Source organism: Sturnira hondurensis, unplaced genomic scaffold, assembly GCF_014824575.4.
Source record: "Sturnira hondurensis isolate 20B ecotype Veracruz unplaced genomic scaffold, ASM1482457v3 Scaffold0021214, whole genome shotgun sequence".
Lineage (NCBI taxonomy): Eukaryota > Metazoa > Chordata > Mammalia > Chiroptera > Phyllostomidae > Sturnira > Sturnira hondurensis.
In genome coordinates, this window is record NW_028093845.1 from 7,784,413 (window position 1) to 7,805,370 (window position 20,958).

General features: G+C 41.9%; 1 protein-coding gene across 6 annotated transcripts in view; it reads right to left on the reverse strand.

Moving 5' to 3' along the window:
- Positions 1–10,257, reverse strand: part of CYP2U1 (cytochrome P450 family 2 subfamily U member 1) — a 32,522-nt gene extending 22,265 nt beyond the window's left edge. For 3 of the 6 annotated variants that reach the window (XR_005064461.1, XM_037031906.1, XM_037031908.1), the window contains exons 1-2: positions 9,604–10,255; positions 478–1,113 (exon numbers count right to left, since the gene is read on the reverse strand). Coding sequence is in view for 5 of the 6 variants with exons in the window: in XM_037031906.1 (XP_036887801.1) it covers positions 478–1,113; positions 9,604–10,093 (1,126 nt within the window). In the remaining variant the exon portion in view is untranslated. Of the gene's footprint in view, positions 1–477; positions 1,114–9,603 lie in introns of all 6 variants that reach the window. The other 3 variants (XM_037031905.1, XM_037031907.1, XM_037031909.1) reach the window with 3 other exon arrangements.
- Between the last annotated feature and the right edge of the window lie 10,701 nt (positions 10,258–20,958).

Sequence of the window (20,958 nt, forward strand, 5' to 3'; positions counted from 1 at the left end):
CTATCTGTTAGAAGAGCAATAAGAACTAATATATTATCCTCCCCTGGGCTCTCCCACTATGAACAGCCACTGGCATTCACAGCATATTGGTATTGATGTGGTGGAATTAGCTGTGTGAACTTGTGAAAGTCACATAACTTCTCTGGGCCTCTGTTCTCCATTTTCAAAACAAGATGAATGAGTTCCAATGACCAGTATGATCCCCTCCAGCTCTAAGTTGTTACTCCTCTCTAAAGTTCTCTCTTCATCACACATTCCACACAGTCAGGCCTCTAGAGATTTAAAGCAGTATGATACCATCAGAAACTTGCAGTTTCATTGCTAACACGGTACCAACTCCATATGAGATGCAAGGGTTTCCATTTTGTTTCCCAGACTGCAGACATTGCTTAGCTCTAGGAACCACAGCACCACCAAGGTGCATGGTCCTAATTTCAACAAGCTGGTTTTGCCATCAACAAAGGGAACATTAATTACCTTGTATGTCAGGGTTCAGTGACATGTACAGAAGACACCAAAGCAGAGAGTTAGTTGTCGTATCAGTCCCGGCAATAAAGAGATCCCCAATGATATAAAATAAGTAATCTTCATTAAAACTACTATTGCTGTTATTTTTCTTCTCTTCTTCCACATGGAGAAGGTACATATCTATGAAGTCCTGAGGGTTCTCAAAGTCCAGAGATTCTCGATGATCTCTGATGATTTTCTTAAGGAAAGTGGTAATATCCTTTTCAATTTGTCTTAGTTCCTTAAATGGTCCAAAGGGAAGGTAGTAAAGCCAGGAGCATATGTTAACCAGTTGTAGCTGGTCATTCAGACAGATTTCTAAGCCTCGTGACATAAAATTAAGCATTTTCTTAAACTCACTATTGGTGTAATCAAAGCGCTGTCCAAAGCACATAGAGCAAATGATGTTAGAGACGGCATTGTTGACAATGGGGAAGGGATTGAAGGGGTCTCCTCCATGCTTTTGCATTTCCTCTTTCACGTATTTGAACTCCTCGATAACCTTGGGCTCCAAGCTAAGCTTTCCTAAGCCAAAATGACGAAGAGTTGAATGAGAGAACTTCCTCTGTTGTCTCCAGACTGGACCATAAGGTGCGAATACAATCCCTGCAAAAGGACACACAATGACAAAGGTGAGAGAGAGAGAACAATGTCTGATAATACTCACCAGAACATAACAGGAATGTACTGTGCATTTCTCATTCACTTGTGCAAAGTTCGTATAGAGATAAAGATCACCAGCCAAGACAAATGATTAGCAAAGTATAGTTGTCAAGATAGCATATATTTTTCTAACAACAAAAATCACATGCAATTTGAATACGGAAAAGTTTTGCTGTAGAGCTTATTATTATAGACCCTCAGTTTCTAGAGTTAATGTACATTTCAAAATCTTATTTACATGAAATTGAATCCAGAAAATATTTCTGGATTTAGTTAGAAAATATTTCAGGCTGGATACATCCATATTCTGAACATTCCCAGAAGGATCAATATGGTAGCAGATTGCACAAGAGGGCAGAAAAAATATGTGACTGTGCTCATCATCAAAATCCAGCTTCTGGTATAGTGCTGGGCACAAAGCAGGAGCTTGTTAAACATACGCCAATAGTCCACCTGGATTAGAGCACTGGACATCAAAGTTTGGAACGGAAAAACAAGCAGGTGATCTGAAAAGTCTGTTGTTGGCAACAGCCTTGATTTAAAATCACCGGAACTCAAGGTCGTCCACAACTACATCTTATTTGACCCTCACTTATGCCATACTTCTTCCTTCTACCATCAAACCCAACAGTATTGCTCTCAGATATTCCTTGTTCGCTGTGACTTATTTCATCCTCCTACCTTCCAAAGTTTGCTTTACTGTTTCAGTCAGTTCTTCTCCTTTCTCACTTTCAATCTATTCCATTTCTGCTACCTTCAATGACACGCTTCATTCACTTAATAGATATTTCGGAGTTCCTACCATGTGCCAGGAACTGGGATGTAGAACAATAAAAGTAATTACTCTTACTTTATAATAAAATATACAGTATCTTTATAATTAATCTCTCATGGAGATATTTCCCTGCCCTCCCCATCACCACCTCCATACCCCCATGTCCTTGTTTCAAATTTTTTTTTATCATTCTTAGCTCTTTACTCTTTTATGAAATTAATCATCTGGTCAAGTTATATTTTTTAAAGTGCCTTTGGAATTTTGATTGGATTTAATTGTTTTAAAAATTCATATTTGTGAATGAAAATACCTATAAATTTCTCATACTGTACTTGTCTGGATATACTTGCCTCCTAAAATGAGCCAGGATATATCCTTTCTCTGTGGAATTTGTCTAAAATTACATGTTCCTCTTTTTACCTTTGAGTTAATTTTTTTTGTTCTTTTTTGGATATATAAAGTTGTTCTTCTAAGTCACTAATTTTCAGACCATTATCTTAATAAATGAGTTAAGGCTCTGCTATTTGCCTCTGGTACCTCTTAAGCTGAGTCCATGAGAACTGTTTGCATGTATTTTCATTACAGTTTAGTTTGAAAAACTTTTTCTGTTATGATTCTCTTTTGACACTTAGCTCAATTTGTCTCATTCTGATTTTTGACCCTGATGAGTTTGCTTTTTAGCCTGGTATGTGATTCATTTAATAAAGCTTCTAAATAGTTAAGAAGAATTTTTATCCAAGCAATTTTGAGTATAAGGTTCTTTATATGTCCAACAAAGAAAGTCTGATAACTATTTGACTCAAAAAATTTTTGAGTCCCTACAAAATTTTTATCTCCCTGTTCTCTCAACTACTCAAATACTTATGTTAAAACACTCTTCTATAGTGGTGTTTGTCAACTTCATTTTGCATTCTGTAAGCTTTGTTATATATAAATAAATGGCATAGCTGTTTTATATTTCTATTCATGAATCTGTCTGTTGTTAGGTACATATATACACTAGATAATATTGCTAGGCATGTTTAAGTTTAGAATTATTCTGTGTTCCTTGTTTAATAAACATCATCAAGCAATACCCTCCTTATTCTTAACAATTAATCTGATAAACTGTATTTGGTCAAAACAACATCAGCTTTTTTAAAAAAAAGTATTTTCTATTTAAAATTTTTATTCGTTTGTTTTTTATCACCATTTAGACCCCCTATACTCTCTTCTACTTCCACCCACTCTCTTCCCATCATCACCACACTATTGTCAGCACCCACGAGTTCTCTCTTTTTGCTTAACGCCTTCCCTTCCTAGACCTTTGCACACCCCATCCTGGGCTGTCAGGCTGCTCTGTATGGATGAGAATATCTCTATCTTGCTTGTTAGTTCAGTGTGTTCATTAGATTCCACATATCAGTGAAAATATACTTGTCTTTTTCAAGTATAATTTCACTAGCATAATGTTCTTTTCCTTTCTTTTACCTTGAACTTGAACATATCTTTGTATTTGAGGTATGTCACCTTTTTGGGGGGATGGAATATCTCTTTTAAAACAACAAATATTTGGATTTTTCTTAAAAAATCCATTTTGGCAATCTTTGGGCCTGTAGGTATAGGCCTTTTACATTTAATACAACTACTATTCCTAAAACCATTTTGCACTTTCTATTTGTCCTGCTGTATCTATTCTTTTCCTCTTTTTTCTTGTCTTCTCTGGTTTTGAAAGAAACAGGTTGAGTACTTACCTTAAGTTTTTAAAAAGATAACTCAAAGTCTAGTACAGTGGTTAGCAAATCAGAGACCAAAACTCAAATTCAACCTGTCCCCTCTTTTTTATTGCCAAAGAGCTAGGACTAGCTTTCACATTTTGACAAGGTAGGGAAAAATCCGAAGAATATTCTGTGGTATGTGAAAATGATATGAAATTCAAACATCAGGGTCAATAAAGTTTAACTAAAACACAGCCGGTTACTGAGTCACAGTAATTCATTTACAATAGTCTACAGCTTCTGTACTAAAATGGCAGAGTACTTCCGCCAAGATGGAGGCATAGGTGGAAACACTGTGCCTTCTCCCACAACCAAGTTTGAATACAACAAAGGTTTGGAGAACAAAGACACAGCCAAAGAACAGAAAATTGAATTATACGGAAGTCCAACAACAACGAACCATTCAACAGGGACGGTAAGAGAGGCGGAGCCAGCAGTGGAGCAGGGTCGGGCAGGACAGATCCTCCGACCTAGGCCGCAGGCAGCCCGGACCCAGTCAGGGTGCGGGGCAGACTGACCGTGGTCGCGGGCGCACAGTGAGACGGGCCACGCAGCCCCAGGGGGCAAACCCAGTGGAGGGCTAATGGCGGTGGAGCACTTGAGTGCAGCGGGATGAAACGTGCGGGCCCTGGTGATGGTGGCAGCTGCGGCACCTGTGGGGGCCACGGCAGGAGGCGGCAGATGGGACGCCATTGCTCCTCTTTGACCCCACCCCCACATACATTGTCACAACCCAGCAACTGAGTTGCCCTGCTCTGGTGAACACCTAGGGCTCCGATCCGGCTACATAACAGGCACGAACAGCCCAAAAGATGGCGCAAGAAGAACTCAAAGTCCCAGAGCCAATAACTCTCAGGAACCGAGAAATTGCCAGCCTCTCAGAAGAATAGTTCAAGACACTGTTTATCAGGATGCTCACAGAACTGGTTGATTATTGTCACAAATTAGAGGAACATATGAAGGCTAAACTAATTGAAATGAAGGGAGATGTCCAGGAAACCAATGGTGATGGAAAGGAAACTGGGACTCAAATCAATGGAATGGACCAGAAGGAAGAACAAAACATCCAACCAGAAAGGAATGAAGAAATGAGAATTCAAAAAAATGAGGAGAGGCTTAGGAACCTCCAGGACATCTTTAAACATTCCAACATCCGAATTATAGGGGTACCAGAAGGGGGAAAGAAACAGCCACCAGTGGAAAACTTATTTGAACAAATAATAAAGGAGAACTTCCCCAGTCTGGCAAAGGAAATAGACTTCCAGGAAATCCAGGAAGCTCAGAGAGTCCCAAAGAAGTTGGACCCAAGAAGGAACACACCAAGGCACATCAGAATTACATTAGCCAAGACTAAAATGAAGGAGAGAACCCTGGAAGCAACAAGAGATAAGGGGACAGTCACCTACAAAGGAGTTCCTATCAGACTGTCAGCTGATTTCTCAAAAGAGACCTTACAGGCAAGAAGGGGCTGGAAAGAAGTATTCCAAGTCATGAAATCCAAAGACCTACAGCCAAGATGGCTTTATCCAGCAAAACTTTCATTTAGAATGGAAGGACAGATAAAGTGCTTCTCAGATAAGGGCAAGTTCAAGGAGTTCATCATCACCAAGCCCTTATTATATGAAATGCTAAAGGGACTTATATAAGAAAAAGAAGATGAAAAATATTAACAGTGAAAGGACAGCAAACTCATAGTTATTAACAACCACACCTAAAACAAAAGCAAACCAAGAGGACAGCTAGATCAGGAGTAGAACCATAGAAATGAAGAACACATGGAGGGCTAGCAACAGGGGAGTGGGAGGGGGAGAAGGGGGGAAAAGGTACAGAAAATAGCATAGACAGTAGGTAGAAAATAGATGGGGGGAGGGCAAGAATAGTGGAGGAAATATAGAATCTAAAGAACTTGAGACATGTGGTTATAAACTAAGGGGGGGGGGAGAATGGTGGGGGAGGGAGTGTGCAGGTGGAGAGGAATAAGGGGGGAATAGAACAACTGTAATGGTATAATCAATAAAATATATTTAAAAAAATAAAAATAATAAAAAAATAAAATGGCAGAGTAATTGCAACAGAGATTAGTTGTGGGGAAGAAAATTTTCTGTGTCAGTATTCAGGACAAGAAGAGCAAATTTCCTTGTTTTCTTTTACTGGTGGCCAGGTTTGTTGGGTGTTCATTGTCTAATTCACTGAGTTAAGCTCTTTAAGGGTCCTTTCTTTATCTAGGGGTAACTTTTGATCTTGCATGGTACAAGGCCACAGCCCTCTAACCTTGCTTCCTCTACTCTGCATCCTGAGCTGGCTAAGCATTCACTAAAACCCAAGGTTCTCCAGAGCATGTGCTTTTTATTTTCTGCAGGGGTTGGGGTGGTAACAGGAACTCCTCTAAGTACTACGGTTTATAGGCATCAAACACTGGCTGTTTTTAGCCCACTGACTGACCCTTGTATCCAATTCCTGAGCCTTTTGAGATGTTCTTCGAGGTAAACTGTTCCATGCCTCACTGGTACTATCCACTGGAGACACTTAAAGGTTGTCATCCTTCAGTCTATGAAGTCATTTGCCAATCCTTTGTCCACTTTTTTGTCTTCACATGCTGTGAAGACAGCATGGACTGTAAAAACCTTATATTTGGACTATAAATCATAGACCCCATTTGGGATGAAAATGGGGTTAGGTCTTACAGTCCAAATATAGCTTGCCTGGCTCCAGGGACAGGGGGGCGGCAGCCTATGCCACTTCTGTTATTAAATACTTTACCACATTTTTTGCTTCAAATTTTTTTCCCTATTTTCCTCCTCTAAAACCTAAGTGCGCCTTATGGTCCGATGCATCTTACAGTCCAAAAAATTCAGTACATTTCATCACTGATGGAGTATATGCTTCTGTTAAAAGTCCCTCTGGTTTGGTTTGTGATTGTCAAGACAAATGTTTCAACAACTCTTCAAAAGAGAACTCTGCCTTTGTTTACTAAAACTCCATAAATTATCTTCTAGGCCACCGTAGCTTAGTCACTCTTCCTATTTTTAACCACGGCCAAGTCTTTTGCTGCAGTCAGCATTCATTAAGTGTTGTTGGGCCCCCTCTTTTCTTGGGAAGATATGGTCTTTCACTCTAACTTCAGGATTTGATAGTTATTCTAACTACCTTTTCATCACTTAAGATATTACATATGACAGTTCTGCCTTGTCCTATTACTCAAGGAATTTTATTTTTGTTAGGCCCTCAGTCTATATCATCTATGCACCATCTTTTAAATTACACATTTGAATTTCAGAAATACTTTAGCAAAATGCCCTTTTCTATCAGTTTCCCAAATATTTATTTAGAGTCTCATGTGCTAGATACTAAGGGCAGAAGGATTTAGAAGACACAGTCTCTGTTCTTAGGATGCTTAGTCTTGTGAGGAATGGGGTAAACCAACAATCCTAATACACTGTTGTATGTTAGACTGTATTGATGTTGCATGTTGTATTGAATGTTATATGGTGGAGGTGTATAGAAGTTGCAATGCAGAGAGAGGAAGGAACACCATGTCAGCTGAGAGAGGGCAGTGCTTCTCAGAAGAGAGGTCATCTGGGCTGATAAGTCATTTGTTTATGAGATGCATGAAAGCACTTCTTAGCATAAATAAATTTCAGGAAAATTAAAGAGGGTGTTTCAAGAAGGGCTACATTGCCTTCAAAAGGAAATAAAGTTTAGACAAGGCAAAAAAGTGGAGAGAACATTCTTGGAAGTGGCTAATATTTGATCATTGGGTTTTTAAAAAAATTATTGATTGATTTGAGAGAGGGGGAGAGGAAGAGAGAAAAACACTGATTTCTCATCCCACTTATTATGCATTCATTGATTGATTCTTGTATGTGCCCTTACCAGGGACTGAAGCTGCAACTTTTTGGTATAGGTGAGACGACAATCCAACCAAATGAGTCACTTGGCCAGGGTGGTCTAAATATGATAAAAACTCAAATATAATATATAACCTCCCCACATTCTAGACATTTTTGATAATGTGTTAACTATTTCTAGCCTCTCTATGCATATTACAGTTTATTCAACATTTCCTTTCCTGCTGATTTTTAGCAGCAAAATATTTTAAATATCTTATAATAAGTATTTAATAATGTTATTGGTTTCTAATCTCTAACATCATGTCTCTTTTCTAACAGTCTATACATCTTATTTCTGGAAAATTTCACATTTTATAATTTTGCCACTGGAAACATTTAGCCAAAAGTGGGTTGGGAACTCCTCAAGTCTTGCTCCATTGTTAGCTTCAATAGGTCTCTCTTCTTCAGGCAGATTAACTATCCATTTCTTGTCCTGTGAAATCTAGTCAGAACTCACCTGCTCTTTAATTCTTTGATGGGCATCTAGAAATAAACTCATATTCTCCTCTTTAATTCTTCATCTTGAAAAAGTTCCAATAAAAAAAATCAAATGATCTGTTCTCTATTCCAAGTGAAGACCACAAGAATTTTCGTTGTGACACATGGTTCTTCCTCTACCTTTTCTTGTCCATCATGTCCATCAGCTACAGAAAATTTTCTCATTCTTTCACAGCACATTTCATCCAACACACATCCACAAAAATAAGGGCAGCATGGCCTAAAACATCCTTTCTCTTGGAGAAAGGAATGCTTTAGCTGAGATACCAAAACTCCTAAATTTCCCCAGGCTCCCAGTGCTTTCTTCAATAACGAGGGAGCTGATAATAATCTGTGATCCAACTAATGCTCAGAAACTGTCTTATTGTGAATTCTTGGCCAAAGTACACATCCACCAAGAAGGACCTCAAAGAAGAAAATCTAATTCTTACCCTGAAAAATGTGCAGGAAAAGACAGACGTGCAACACACATTACAAAATGATGTGGTAAGTGCGTCAACAAATGCTTGAATGCACACATTCATTCACTCCTTGATTACCTACTCTGTGCAATTAGTGGGGAAACAGTGGCTACCAAGATGAACAAAATCTCTGCCCTCACAGAGCTCACATTCCAAAGGTAGGTGGACTTGGTAATAGGCTAAATACTTTCCAAGTGCTTATCCTATAAAGTAAGAATGTGAAAAAGAAAAAGTTGTGGTGCTGGACAGTGCCAAAAATAGGGCCAAAAGACAATTGGCCTGAGAGATGATGAGGAGTCAGTCATTCAAGTAAGTTACTCTGGGTTCAAGGATGACAAACTCAGTGGCCTGAAGCAGACACAAGCCTGGTAGGAATCAGCTTACTGTGCCTAGAGCAGGCTGAATTGTGCAAGCAAAAGAGAGTGGAAAGAGGGAAAATCAGAAAGGCAGGTAGGGTTAGAGTAAACCTGAGATTCTATTGCAACAAATAAGGTGTTTTCTAACCCAGAAAAGTTGCCCAAATTAGACTCCCATGGGCAGGAATCACAGCTGCTACAAACCCAGTGTATTGAGTTAGCCAATAGGCTCGCAACGTGTTTTCTGGACTTTTCATTTTAGGGGGGAAGTATCTTAAACTCTCGCACGCAAAACTCACAAGGTGAAAAAACACGACCCCCCCCCCCCCACCCTTTCTCACTCATCTCAGGTTCTTCCCCGGACACCGCCCGAAGAGTGAGGCTTGGTCCAGGGAAGGAGAGCACACCCCCGGAGAGACGCAGCCGGAGAGACGCAGCCAGGCTTCACCCGGTGCTGTCGCCCGTTTCCTCCCTCCGCACTTTCTGAGTTTTCCCATGCGCTTCCTACTTCTGATCTTGATACGTGAATGAGTTACTCCTCAGTCACTGCTGGATGGCATCTTCAAGACCCGGGAAAGGGTGGCGCCTCCGCCGTGTGGCGGAGGGGCGCGGGCGGATGGAGGGGCACAAGCCCTGCAGCCCTGAGCGTTCCCACGGCCCGCGACACTCCAGGCTCCCGGCCGCGGCCCAGCTCACCCTTCTCCTTGGTCACCAGGGAGACAAGCGGCACCCGCGGGCGGTCGCTGAAGACCTCGGCCTGCTGCACCAGCGCCTCGCGCACGCTGTTGAAGTCATTGAGGACGACCACCAGGTAGTGGCCAATGAAGAAGCTGTAGATGTTTCCGTAGACGCGGGCCAGGTGGGTCAGCAGCACCTGCGAGCCCACGCAGTCAGGGTGCAAGCCTGCGGCCCTCGCCTTGCGGTTCGTCCAGCTCTTCCCGCGGAGGAAGGGCGGCACCAGCACGAAGCCGAAGTTGCCGACCACCGGCCAGGGCGCGGGCCCGGGGGGGATGCCCGGCGGCCGGAACCGCCTCAGCCAGCTCCAGCCGAGCAAGGCAGCCAGGCCGAGCAGCAGCAGCGCGCCGCCCGTGGGGTCCTGCCGCAGCAGCCCCAGGGGCGCGGGCAGGAGACTCCGAGGCCAGAGCGCGCTCTGGGCAGGGGGCTGCGGCGGCGCCGGGGCGTCCATGGCTGGTGAGCCGGCGGCCTCTGACTTAGCGTCCAGTAGAGTGCACGCAGATGTGGGCTGCGGCCTCGGTGGGGAGCCTGAGGCGGAAGGAGTGGCGGTGGGCGCCCAGGATTGGCTGTTGCACGCCCCCCTTTCGCCACACCCCCTCCAAACGGCGGCTCTCATTTGGAAACCCTAACAAGCCCGCTAGTCAGCAGATGAGATCCAGTGACCAGGCGGGGTGCGCTGTCTGCCATTTTGCCCGCTAATTTCCATCGTCCCGGTCTTCTGAGTCTGCCCGGCAGCAGAGAAGCAGGCAACGCATTCTTGCGCTCTGATTGGCTCCTGGACTTTGTGGTGCTGCAGGAGTATAAATCCTGCGGAAGAGACAGGTCCCTGGGGTGACTGAGCCTCCACCTCAGCAGTTCCACCCTGAGCTGGGAGAGTGGGGTCCCCGACCCACCCCTCGATAGCAAAAGGACAGGGCTACTTCTTTATCCAAATCGGGATTCGGAGGAAGAAAGGCCTCTTCCCTCCTCCCAGAGACAGGAGGATGGCGGAAACGCAATGTGTTAAATTTGTAGGCGTAGGTGGCCAAAGCTGCAGAAAGGCTGGGCAGCGGATGGTGGCGGGTAGGGTGGTGGAGTCAAGGTTTTAGAACTCGCCAGAGTCAGGGAAACCTCAGCACGCGGAGAGTGAACGCTCAGTGTCCATTTCAGCCCTTGGCCTGGGTAAAGCAGACTAGTTCGGGAACTTGCGTGGAAGACTCAAGTAGCTAATTATATATATATAAAATATTAATAGGGTGATAGTATTATTATTGACAGGAGACCAAACCTGAAGTGCTGAGGTTAAGATTTATGTGAATTGTATAACAATTTTAAGACAAAAGTCCCTTTCTTAATCTTCTGTCATAATGGCTTCCAGCTGCTTCCCTTTTTCCTCACCTACAGGCTAAATCCTCTACTTTCTCTTTTGTTGGGTTGACACATAGAATTGTCGATACTAGACCATTTCTTTTAACCTCCTGAGAGGCCAGTTTCATATGAATCATCTTAATGGATCATAACGAACACGTTTCCCTACATCTGATTATTTTTTATTCTTCTGCACATACCACAAGTTTGAAGACCATGCTGTGCTTACAGCAGTGTGACCAAAGCATAGTGAGCCCTGTTTATTTGCTCTGTGGTCCATTCTGATTTTTATAAACTGATGCCAGGAGGCTCTGCTAAGTTTAAAGTCTACACTGTTCTAGAATAATTTTTGCCGTGTTCTTTGTAAGTTATTTTAACTTAACAAAAAAACCCTTATATATTCTATAACTAATCACTAGTTAGATTATGCTTCTGATTGTTTTGAATTTAGAGAATTTTTAACACTTAAACTACTGTACTTGTTTGCAGATATGAATGTCAACATGTCATCTGATTCTCTTCGTGGTCCTGTTCTCTAAAATGGTAGACACTAACATCTTTCCTTACAAGCAACTTAAATTCACAGATGATTTTGGAGTAGTAGTAGATGTAACTAATTTAACAACCCAAACAGACATCCTTTTGTACAGGATGTAACTGCACTCATAATGTTTTCCTCGCTAGTCTCTTACTTCGTCGGGTCTGTGATGTGGGTGGGAAGTGTCATGGGCTGATTTGTGTTCCCCTGACAATTTATATGGGGAAACATACCCCCAGTACCTCAGAATGTGACTATATTTGTAGACAGGGTCCTTAGAGAGGTAATTAAGGTAAAATGAGGTCATATGCGTGGAACTTAGCAGGGATCCGTACTGGAGTCGGGATGGAGAGTGGAGAGTGGCTTTCACGCACAGTGAAGGACCTTGTAGAGTCCAGGTCAATTGACTGTCCTGAGGAGCAGCGTGCTTGGTGTCCAAAGGCTGGCACTGCTGGCCAAACTGACATCCTTGTCATATTCGGGGGGGCAACAGATTTGGCAAGAGGGTTAGAAGGCAAAATTAATACCGTAACCACTAAGTGACAAAGACACAGGCCAGTTCTTCAGTGTTGCACGTTAGCAAAAGAGTGACTTTGGAGGAAGGTGTGCAAGGTGTGTCACACCTAGCCAAGGCCCTTTGGCCACTACGCTTAGCTTGGGTTGAGGGGAATATTTTAGGATTTCCCCATTTTAGACCTCTGAGCCCTTTCTGTCCAAGCCGTTAGGGCAGAAAATGAAACCAGTTTTAAAGTGAAGCCCACTGATCGCCCCATACTTCACCAACCCAGCCACTTAGTTTAGCCAAACTGTTGAATTGAGATGGTGATGATGCTGGTGGGCTTCTTAAGCGAGGCCTGTTGTGCCACTGATCACTCAGATAATGAGCTCTGAGGCTTATACCCTATTAGAACAGAAGGAAGAACACACATGATAATTCACACAACCCACAGATCAGTCGCTGAGGCCGCAAAACTGTATTTTGGGAAGACATCCAGGTGCAAGGCCTTTGCTGGCGTGACATTTAACAATGCCAACTTGACATATTCTTCTTGCCTGTAAATTGAGTATATCTGGTGCTATCACAAACCCAGTTTGAACTTCCACATGAAAACAAACTTTAAAGACAGTTAGCTGCAGTGCTCTAATGTCCACTACTAAGCATTGTGATTTTCCTCGAATCACAATTTTTCCAAAATCACCCTCATTGTCATTAAAGGACTGCATTAAATGCAGTTTTAATTTCACCTGTTTGTTTGAATAAGCACAATAAGCAACAATTGATTACATATGATCTTTAAGTCTGCTCTGCTGGAACTTACACAAGGAACCTTTAGATTGACTCTGTGGTCCTCCCTTCGGGGCACAGAATCTGAGCCACACACCTGCATCTGGCCTTGCCCGTACCACCTGCTTCTCTCAAGTCCTCGAGGTTTTCCATCATGTTTTAGGGTTCCTTCCTTGCTACCTTTCAGGAAAGCAACCTGTGTTCCTTCCCTGGGAAGACTGCCATGAACCGCACAACCAATCAGGGTACCAGGCTTTTTCTCGTGGGCTTTCACTGCCTTCGAAAGTCAATTCCAGTTCCTCGGGGCTCTTTCTGGTGATGGCCGGACCACCAGCACGCCTCCTTCGGGCATGGCATTCCAGTCAAAGTCTTGGTTGACAAAACCACCATTAGCAACAAGTCTTATTGTTTTTATGCAAAGAAACCTCATATCATCACTTACTTCACTTACTTACTGCCAAATTCTGGAGGTATCAAGCAGGGTGAAAAACACAAAGCATAAAGGAATATCCTTGCCCTTCAAATACCCACCAAGATTGCATCTTCCTACCTTATACCTTCTATTGCTAAAACCATACGATTTCTTTCCAAAATTTGCATAAACTTCTACAGCCTTCTATTCATGTTTACAAACCTTCTTACTTTCAGTACTAAAATTACATTCCCATGCCTTATACCGCCCCTTGTTCACTTTCCCACATAGTGTGAAGTTTTAAGTCTTCCTGGGAGATCTCAATTTTTCTTAGGGAAATCTCACCCAAGAGCTGAGGTTTCATTTCCTCCAAGTTTAAAACTTTCAGCCCTGGCTGGTGTAGCTCAGTGGATTGAGCGCGGGCCTGCGAACCAGAGGATCGCAGTTCGATTCCCAGTCAGGGCACATGCCTGGGTTGCAGGCCGGTTCCCTGCAGGCCAACTCCCAGAAGGGGATGCACAAAAAAGGCAACCATACATTGATGTTTCTCTCCCTCTCTCCTTCCCCTCTAAAGATAAATAAATAAATAAAATCTTAAAAAAAAAACTTTCATAACCTTTTATAGCCTTTATGACTTTCCACAGATGTTCTGCAACATTCACAAACTTTCTGTGTACCATACTCCTTCAGATTTAACCATACTCCACTTTCAATCCTATTCTTTTCCACACTAGGAAGGACCGTACTCAAACTCATTATCTGGCAGCTGAAGGCCCCTAGCTTTTCAAGCACATGCATAAAGTTAACAGAAACATTGTCACCCTTGGATCCAATTTATAGCCTTCAGAACCAGGACAATCCCTGTTGGACACCAGTTTATGGCCATCAAGACCAGAGACATCCCTATCAGAACCCAGTTGCACAGAGAACCCTACTGGTGCAGTGCCCAAGCAGCGCACAACCTGAAGATTGCACCGAGCCCACTGTTTTGCCCAGACCCCAGATGGAGGTACCCTCACATGCTGTATCATCCAGGATGGCAGAGCAGCCATCTGCCACCTATAAGATGGTGGCACGCCCATGTGATTCAGCCTCCATGGGGGAGCACTCACGTGATTTACCAAAGTGGTGGCATGCCCATGGGGCTCAGCGTCCGAACCCCAACATGCACATAGGTCCTGCTCACAGAGCCTAGAGGTTCCTTCCTCCCCAAACCTGTTTCCTTACCCCATTCTGGCATTCCTGGTGACTGGTGCGTTGAGCTTGGGTGTGGTGCAGTTTGTTGAGACTGTGAAGTCCCCACAGCCCTTCTCCAGGGGTCTGTCTGTCTCATGTGGCTGGAACCTGACTACAGGTTCCTGCAGCCCCATCTGGGCTCACCGAAACCGTAACCGAGCAAAGAGGGGCCCATCCATGTTGTGCCTTGATGCGTGACCCACTAATTGGTGTGGGGAGAAGTGGGTTTTTATTCACCAGATTCCAACCTTGGGGGTGCCGAGAGCACTTATGCTTGGAGCCCTGTCTTTCCCTGAGACTTAGCACTTCCCTTCCTCCCCAAAAAGCTAAGAGAGTAAGCCAAGCCCATTAGTTCCCCATATCCTTTCTGTGCTTAATTCAGCTGCGCAAACAGTGTCACAGCAGCCCTGTCCTTCAGAATCTGGGGTATGTGGTCATCAGCCTCCATGTTATAGTCCAGGAATACATGTGCCATATCACAATGGATCATGGGAAAGTCCAGGAAAGGAACAAGTCCCCAGACAGTGGCCTCTCTGTGTGTTCCAAATCCCAAGAGTCCAGAAGAGACTAGGCCTCCAGGGCAGCAGGGCAGCATCCTGCAAGTCAGGGTCCTGGATGGCTTGCAAGTCAGCTATAGCAGGCACGACAAAGCAGCAGCATGCCATTCTCTCCCATACTGCACCAGGCTGCATGGGCGAATCCTAACTACAAACTGCCTAGCTGCTACATCATGACTTTTCCTTCTCTACACTCACTCCACCCACGTGGCTCCTATCTCACTACTGGCAGCAGGGTGAATCTCCCTCACATGGCTGCCCTTTCAACTACAGACCAGCACAGCTGCTCCCTACTCTCTAAACCCTCTTGTTGGACCAGCCTCCCTCTCTCTGCCAACCTTTAGTTTAAGTCCTGACCCAGAGCTCCCTACGTGACTCCCGACGGGTGAGGGTGAGCTACATTTGCCAGTTTCCTTATCATTTACATTCTCTTGGCTGCCCCCCCCAGTCAGGGCAAGAGTGACTCAGTGACCCAGATGGCAACCACCTCTTTGCCTCTTGCGAGGGACTGTACAGACCCTGGGCTATGTCACAGTCATGTACACACCCTACACCCTGAGCAGTAGCACAATTGTCGTCTTGTCTTTTGTTGTGCAAAGCACCCCAAATGCTCTGTCATCTCTTCCCCTACACCCCAACACCCAACCACAGGCTCTGGGGACTTTGGGGAGACCTCACTGAGTACCACGTTTCACTTTGTCGTGGCAGCGTTAGCAAACTAATACAGGAAGCTATATTGTTCACAGTACCACCGATAAACTACATTAGACATGAAGGCACTTAGCTCATCCAGGGCCACTTAGGGATGAATTTACCCAAACTGTATTCAGGACTTTTTGACACAAAAGGGAGTACTTTCTGCTCTGTCCTTCGTATTTAAATAGGAGAATAATACAGTAATCAGTAGCAGTAAAAGAAGAGAATACTAAACAATCTTTGGAGTGGGTAGAGAGGGGAAGGGAGCTAAGGAGAGCATTAAGGAAAAAATATCATTTTTAAATAAATCCCCAAGGTCAGTTTAAAATCATTCCGTTTCCCACTGAAATTCTTTTTTGCCATACATGGATTTGGGCCAGAATTGTTGGTTAACGATATATCCAAAATATCAAAGTACTTATTATTTTGTTATCAAGAGTGCTGTTAAATCACTCCATTTGTAAAACCAAACTGGTCCAGCTGGCCCGTGATTCCCTGGGAGGCAAATGCCACGCACTACACCCATTCAGATTCAGTGAGCCAGAACAGAGGGGGCTTATGGCTTCAGAAGAATTTCATGCTAATGAAAAGAGACGGTAAAATGCTATTTATATTACTTTAGTTTCGCCACTAGCAGGTTTAAAAATTAACCCCTTCATTTTCATTAAGTCCCTGTGATTGCTCCATGTACACTCCTTTGAGTGTGTTTCTGATGTTCTCCTTTATGCACCCTTTGACTGACCATGTGCTCTACCTGAAGTTGGGATAATAAGTGTACCTACCTCAAGCATCAGGATTAGATAAAAATAATTAGCACGATGCATAGCATTTAGTTAAGGGTTCATGATACAAGCTGCGATTATAATAATTATCATAGGGGCACCAGTTATGCCTTAAATTCTATAGGTGGACACTATTGCTTCCCCCTCTTGGTGGTAATTTGTAACATTTCTGTAAGTTTCCTTCCACTTTTACAAAATATATTTATCAATATTTTAAAACTGTATAAGTATTTCTATTTACAATATTCACATATCTAATAAGTACATGAATAAGCATACATAATTAACATTTTCTATGTTGTTGTCCACAAATGACTCTCAATTGCTGTACTCTAGTCCAGGGGTTCAGCAGCATTTTCTTGTAAAGAGCCAAACAGTAAATATTACAGGCTTTGCAGGCATATGGTCTCTGTCACAACTATACAACTCTGCCATGGGAGTGGGAAAGTAGCCATAGACAGAGTAAATAAATGGGCATGGCTGTATCAATAAAACTTTATTTGTAAGAAAAACACAGCAGCTAGCTTCAGCCTTCAGGCTATTTGCTGACCTGAGATTTAAAAAATCTATTGTTTAGGAACATTTCAAAACTTATCTGACCAATATCTGTTTGTTGACACATAAACTAAGTTTGTTTCTTTTTCTTTTTTCTTCTTTCTTTTTGCAATTATGAACAGTACTGTGACATTTTGATAATTTCAGCAGAATAAACTAAAACAAAATTTTGGTACTAGGGCTATTTTTGAGTAAAATGAATCGCACATAGATGCACACACACACAAATGTACATGCACTTTGCCTTTCCACCTCTCGGAGGTAACCTCTGTTAAAAAGCATGAAAAATATCCTCTCAGATTTCTCATATTCTTACATACATTTCCACCCTCACCCGATGGCATTGGTTCATTAACCTGCTCTTTTGATTTATTGGTATTTTTTGAGAATCCTGCTGTGCCACTTAGTATTGATCTGCCTCCCTTATCTTGTTTAAGCTGTCTGGTGTTTCATTAAATGGACTCATTCAATAAATATTTACTGAGCACCGAGTGTCCTGCATTTTTCTTGGCTCTGAGAATACTATGTGAACAAAACAAAGTACTTGCCCTTCCAGGAGTTTATTCACTAGTGGGAAAAGACAGATAAAAGATGAACAAGTGTATTATGTGTCAGGGGTAAGTACTGTGGGGGAAAGGAGACACATAAAGAAAATGGTAGAGATTGCTATCTTTGTTTGTGTGAGGGGAGGGATTGTGGTCTTACATCAGGTTTCAGGGAAGGTTTTTTTTTGAGCAGATATCTGATCACATGAGGGAAGCTTGCAGATACTTGAGGGAAGAGCGTTCCAGACAGAGGAAGGTGCAATCGCAAAGGCCCTGAGGTTGAATTGTCCTGAGTTTTCCAGGAACAAGGCTTCCGTGAAGAAGGCAAGGAGAAGGGAGGAAGGTGATGAAATCAAAGAGGCAGCCTTGCAGAACACTGGAAAGGCAATGGCGTTTACTCCAAGATGATGAGTCATAAAAGGGTTTTTGAGAGCAAATACCAACATTTGGCTTATGTTTCAATCGAATCACTTTAGCTGTAAAAGGAGAGAGGTGAAACCAAGACCATAAGGAAATTCATCTAGGTATGCCACAATCTATAAGCAAGCCCTCTGTTAATGATGTGTAAGTTACTTCCAGTTTTTTTATTTATCGTGCTAAAATTCGCATAACATAAAATCTACCATCTGAACCATGTTTAGTGTACAAGTCTGTGGCATTTACATTCATAATGTTGTGTTTAAGTGAGATCACACAATATGTGTCCTTCTGCGTTTGCCTTACTTTGCTAAGCATAATGTTTTCAGGGGTCACTCATGTGGTACCCTATTTCAGAATTTCATTCCACTTTATGGTGGAATACTACTGTATTGTATGTATATAGTACATTTTGTTTATCCATTCATCCATCGATGGCCAGTTGTTTCCACTTCCGGCGACTGTGAGCAACGCTGCTGTGATCATTGGTGCACAAATACCCGTGTCCCGGCTCTCAATCCTTTCAGGTACCAGGGTTAAGTAGCTGTATCATATAGTAGCTCCATGTCCAACTTTTGGAGGAATCACCACACTGTTTCCCACAGTGGCTGTACCATCACACTTCCTACCAGCAATGATGAGTGTTGTAATTTCTTTGTATCCTCACCAACAATTGTTACTTTCTGTTGTTCCTTTTTTCCCCTTTAATACCCATCCTAATGAGTGTGAAGTTGTATCTCATTGTGGGCTTGTTTAAATTTTTTTAATAACCAATGATGCTGAGCCTCTTTTCATATACTTATTGGCCATTTGTATATATTCTTTAGGTAAATATTTACTCAAATCATTTGCTTATTTTTGAGTTGGGTTATTTTTGTTGTTGTCGTTCAGTTGTAGGAGTCTGTTATATATTCTGGATACTAATTACTTACCAGATAAATGATGTGCAAATATTTCATCCCATTTTGTGATTGTCTCTTCACTATACATTTTCTTTTGATGCACAAAGGTTTTTAACTTTGAGTCCAATTCATCTATTTATTTTGTTGCTTGTGCTTTTGGTGTCATGCCTAAAAACTATTGCCTAACCAATGTAATGAAGATTTTCACCTACGCTTCCTTCTGAGACTTTTTATAGTTTTCAGTTTTAAGTTTAGGTCTAGCCCTCACAGTGCAGCTCAGTTCATTGGACTTAGTCTCATAAAGGGAAAGGTCACCAGTTCAATTCCCGGTCAGGGCACATGCCTGGGTTGCTGCCTTGTCCCCACTTGGGGGTGTGTGAGAGGCAATTGATTGATATTTCTCTCACAAATCAATGTTTCTTTCCCTCTGTTTCTCCCTGTCTTCTCTTCTCTTTAGAAATAAACAAATAAAATCTTTTGGGTTTTTTAAGCCCATAAGATGACATCATCACTGAACAGAGTTCATTTTACTTTTTTCTTTCCAATTTGGATACCTTTTCTTTATCTTTTTTAATTGTTCTGGCTTAAACTTCTAATACTATGTTGACCACAAGTGGCAAAGATTTGCATTTTGCTGTCTTCCTGGTCTTAAAGCATTGAGTGTCATGTTAGCTATGGATTTTTCATATATGGTCTTATTATGTTGAGATGGTTTACTTTTATTTCTAGTTTGCTTAGTATTTTTATCATGAAAGGGTGTAGAATTTTGTCAAATGCGGTTTCTGCATCAATTAATATGATCGTATTTTTTTCCGTGATTCATTCTGTTAATACAGTGTAAGATATTGCTTGATTTTCACATATTGAACCATCCTTGCATTCCAGGAATAAATCCCACTTGGTCATGGTGCATAATCCTTTTAATATGCTGCTGAATTTTGTTTTCCAACATTTTATAGGGGATTTTTGTGTCAATATTCATAAGGGGTATTGGTCTTGAGTTTCCTTTTCATGTCTTTATCTGGCTTTGGGATCAGGGTAATACTGGCCTCTTAGATGAGTCAGCGAGTGTTCCCTTCTTTTCAGTTTCCTGGAAGAATTTGAGAAAGACTGTTGATTCTTCTTTAACTATTTGGTAGAGTTTACCAGTGTAGCATCTGGTCCGGGGATTTTCTTTGTTGGGAGGTCTTTGATTACTGATTCAATTCTCCTGTTAGTCCTATAGGTTTATTCAGATTTTATATGTCTTCATCATTCATTACTACTTCATTTGTTTCTAGGAATTTATTTCATGTAAGTTATTCCATTTGCTTGCATACAATTATTCATAGTACTTTTTAAAAATGTGTAAAATCATTAGTGATACCCATATTTTTATACTGCTTTTTACAATTTTAACTTTTTTTTAGTGAATGTAGCTAAAAATTTGTCATTTCCCTTTGCAAAGAACCAACTTTATGTTTCATTGATCTTTTGTTTTCTATTCATTAACCTTAACTAATACCTTTATTTCCTTCCATCTGCTAGTTTTGAGTTTGGTTTGCTCCTCTTTTTCTGGTTAAGATGTGCTGTTATCTTTCTTCTTTAAAATTTTTATTTATTTACACAAATTATATTTGATCTTTAAATTGAATTAATTGGGGTGACATTGGTTAATAAAATTATACATGCAGGTTTCAGGTGTACAATTCTACAGTATATAATTCATATATTGCATTATGTGTTAACCACCCCAGGTCAAGTCTCCTTCCATCACCATTTCTGTCCCCTTTCCCCTTTCCTAACTCTACCCACACCCCTGTCCCTCTGCTAATCACTATACTGTTGTCTGTTACCTTTTTTATTTAATGTATGTATTTGTAGTTATAAATTTCCTGTTAGCACTGCGTTCCACATGTTTTGCTTGCTATTTTTTCATTGTCATTTGTCTGAAGGTATTTTCTAATTTCCCTTAGGGTTTCTCTTTTTACCCTCTAGTTCAATGTGATTGGGTTAGTTTCCATATATTTGCGATTTTTCTATTAGGGCAGTATCATTTTAAATA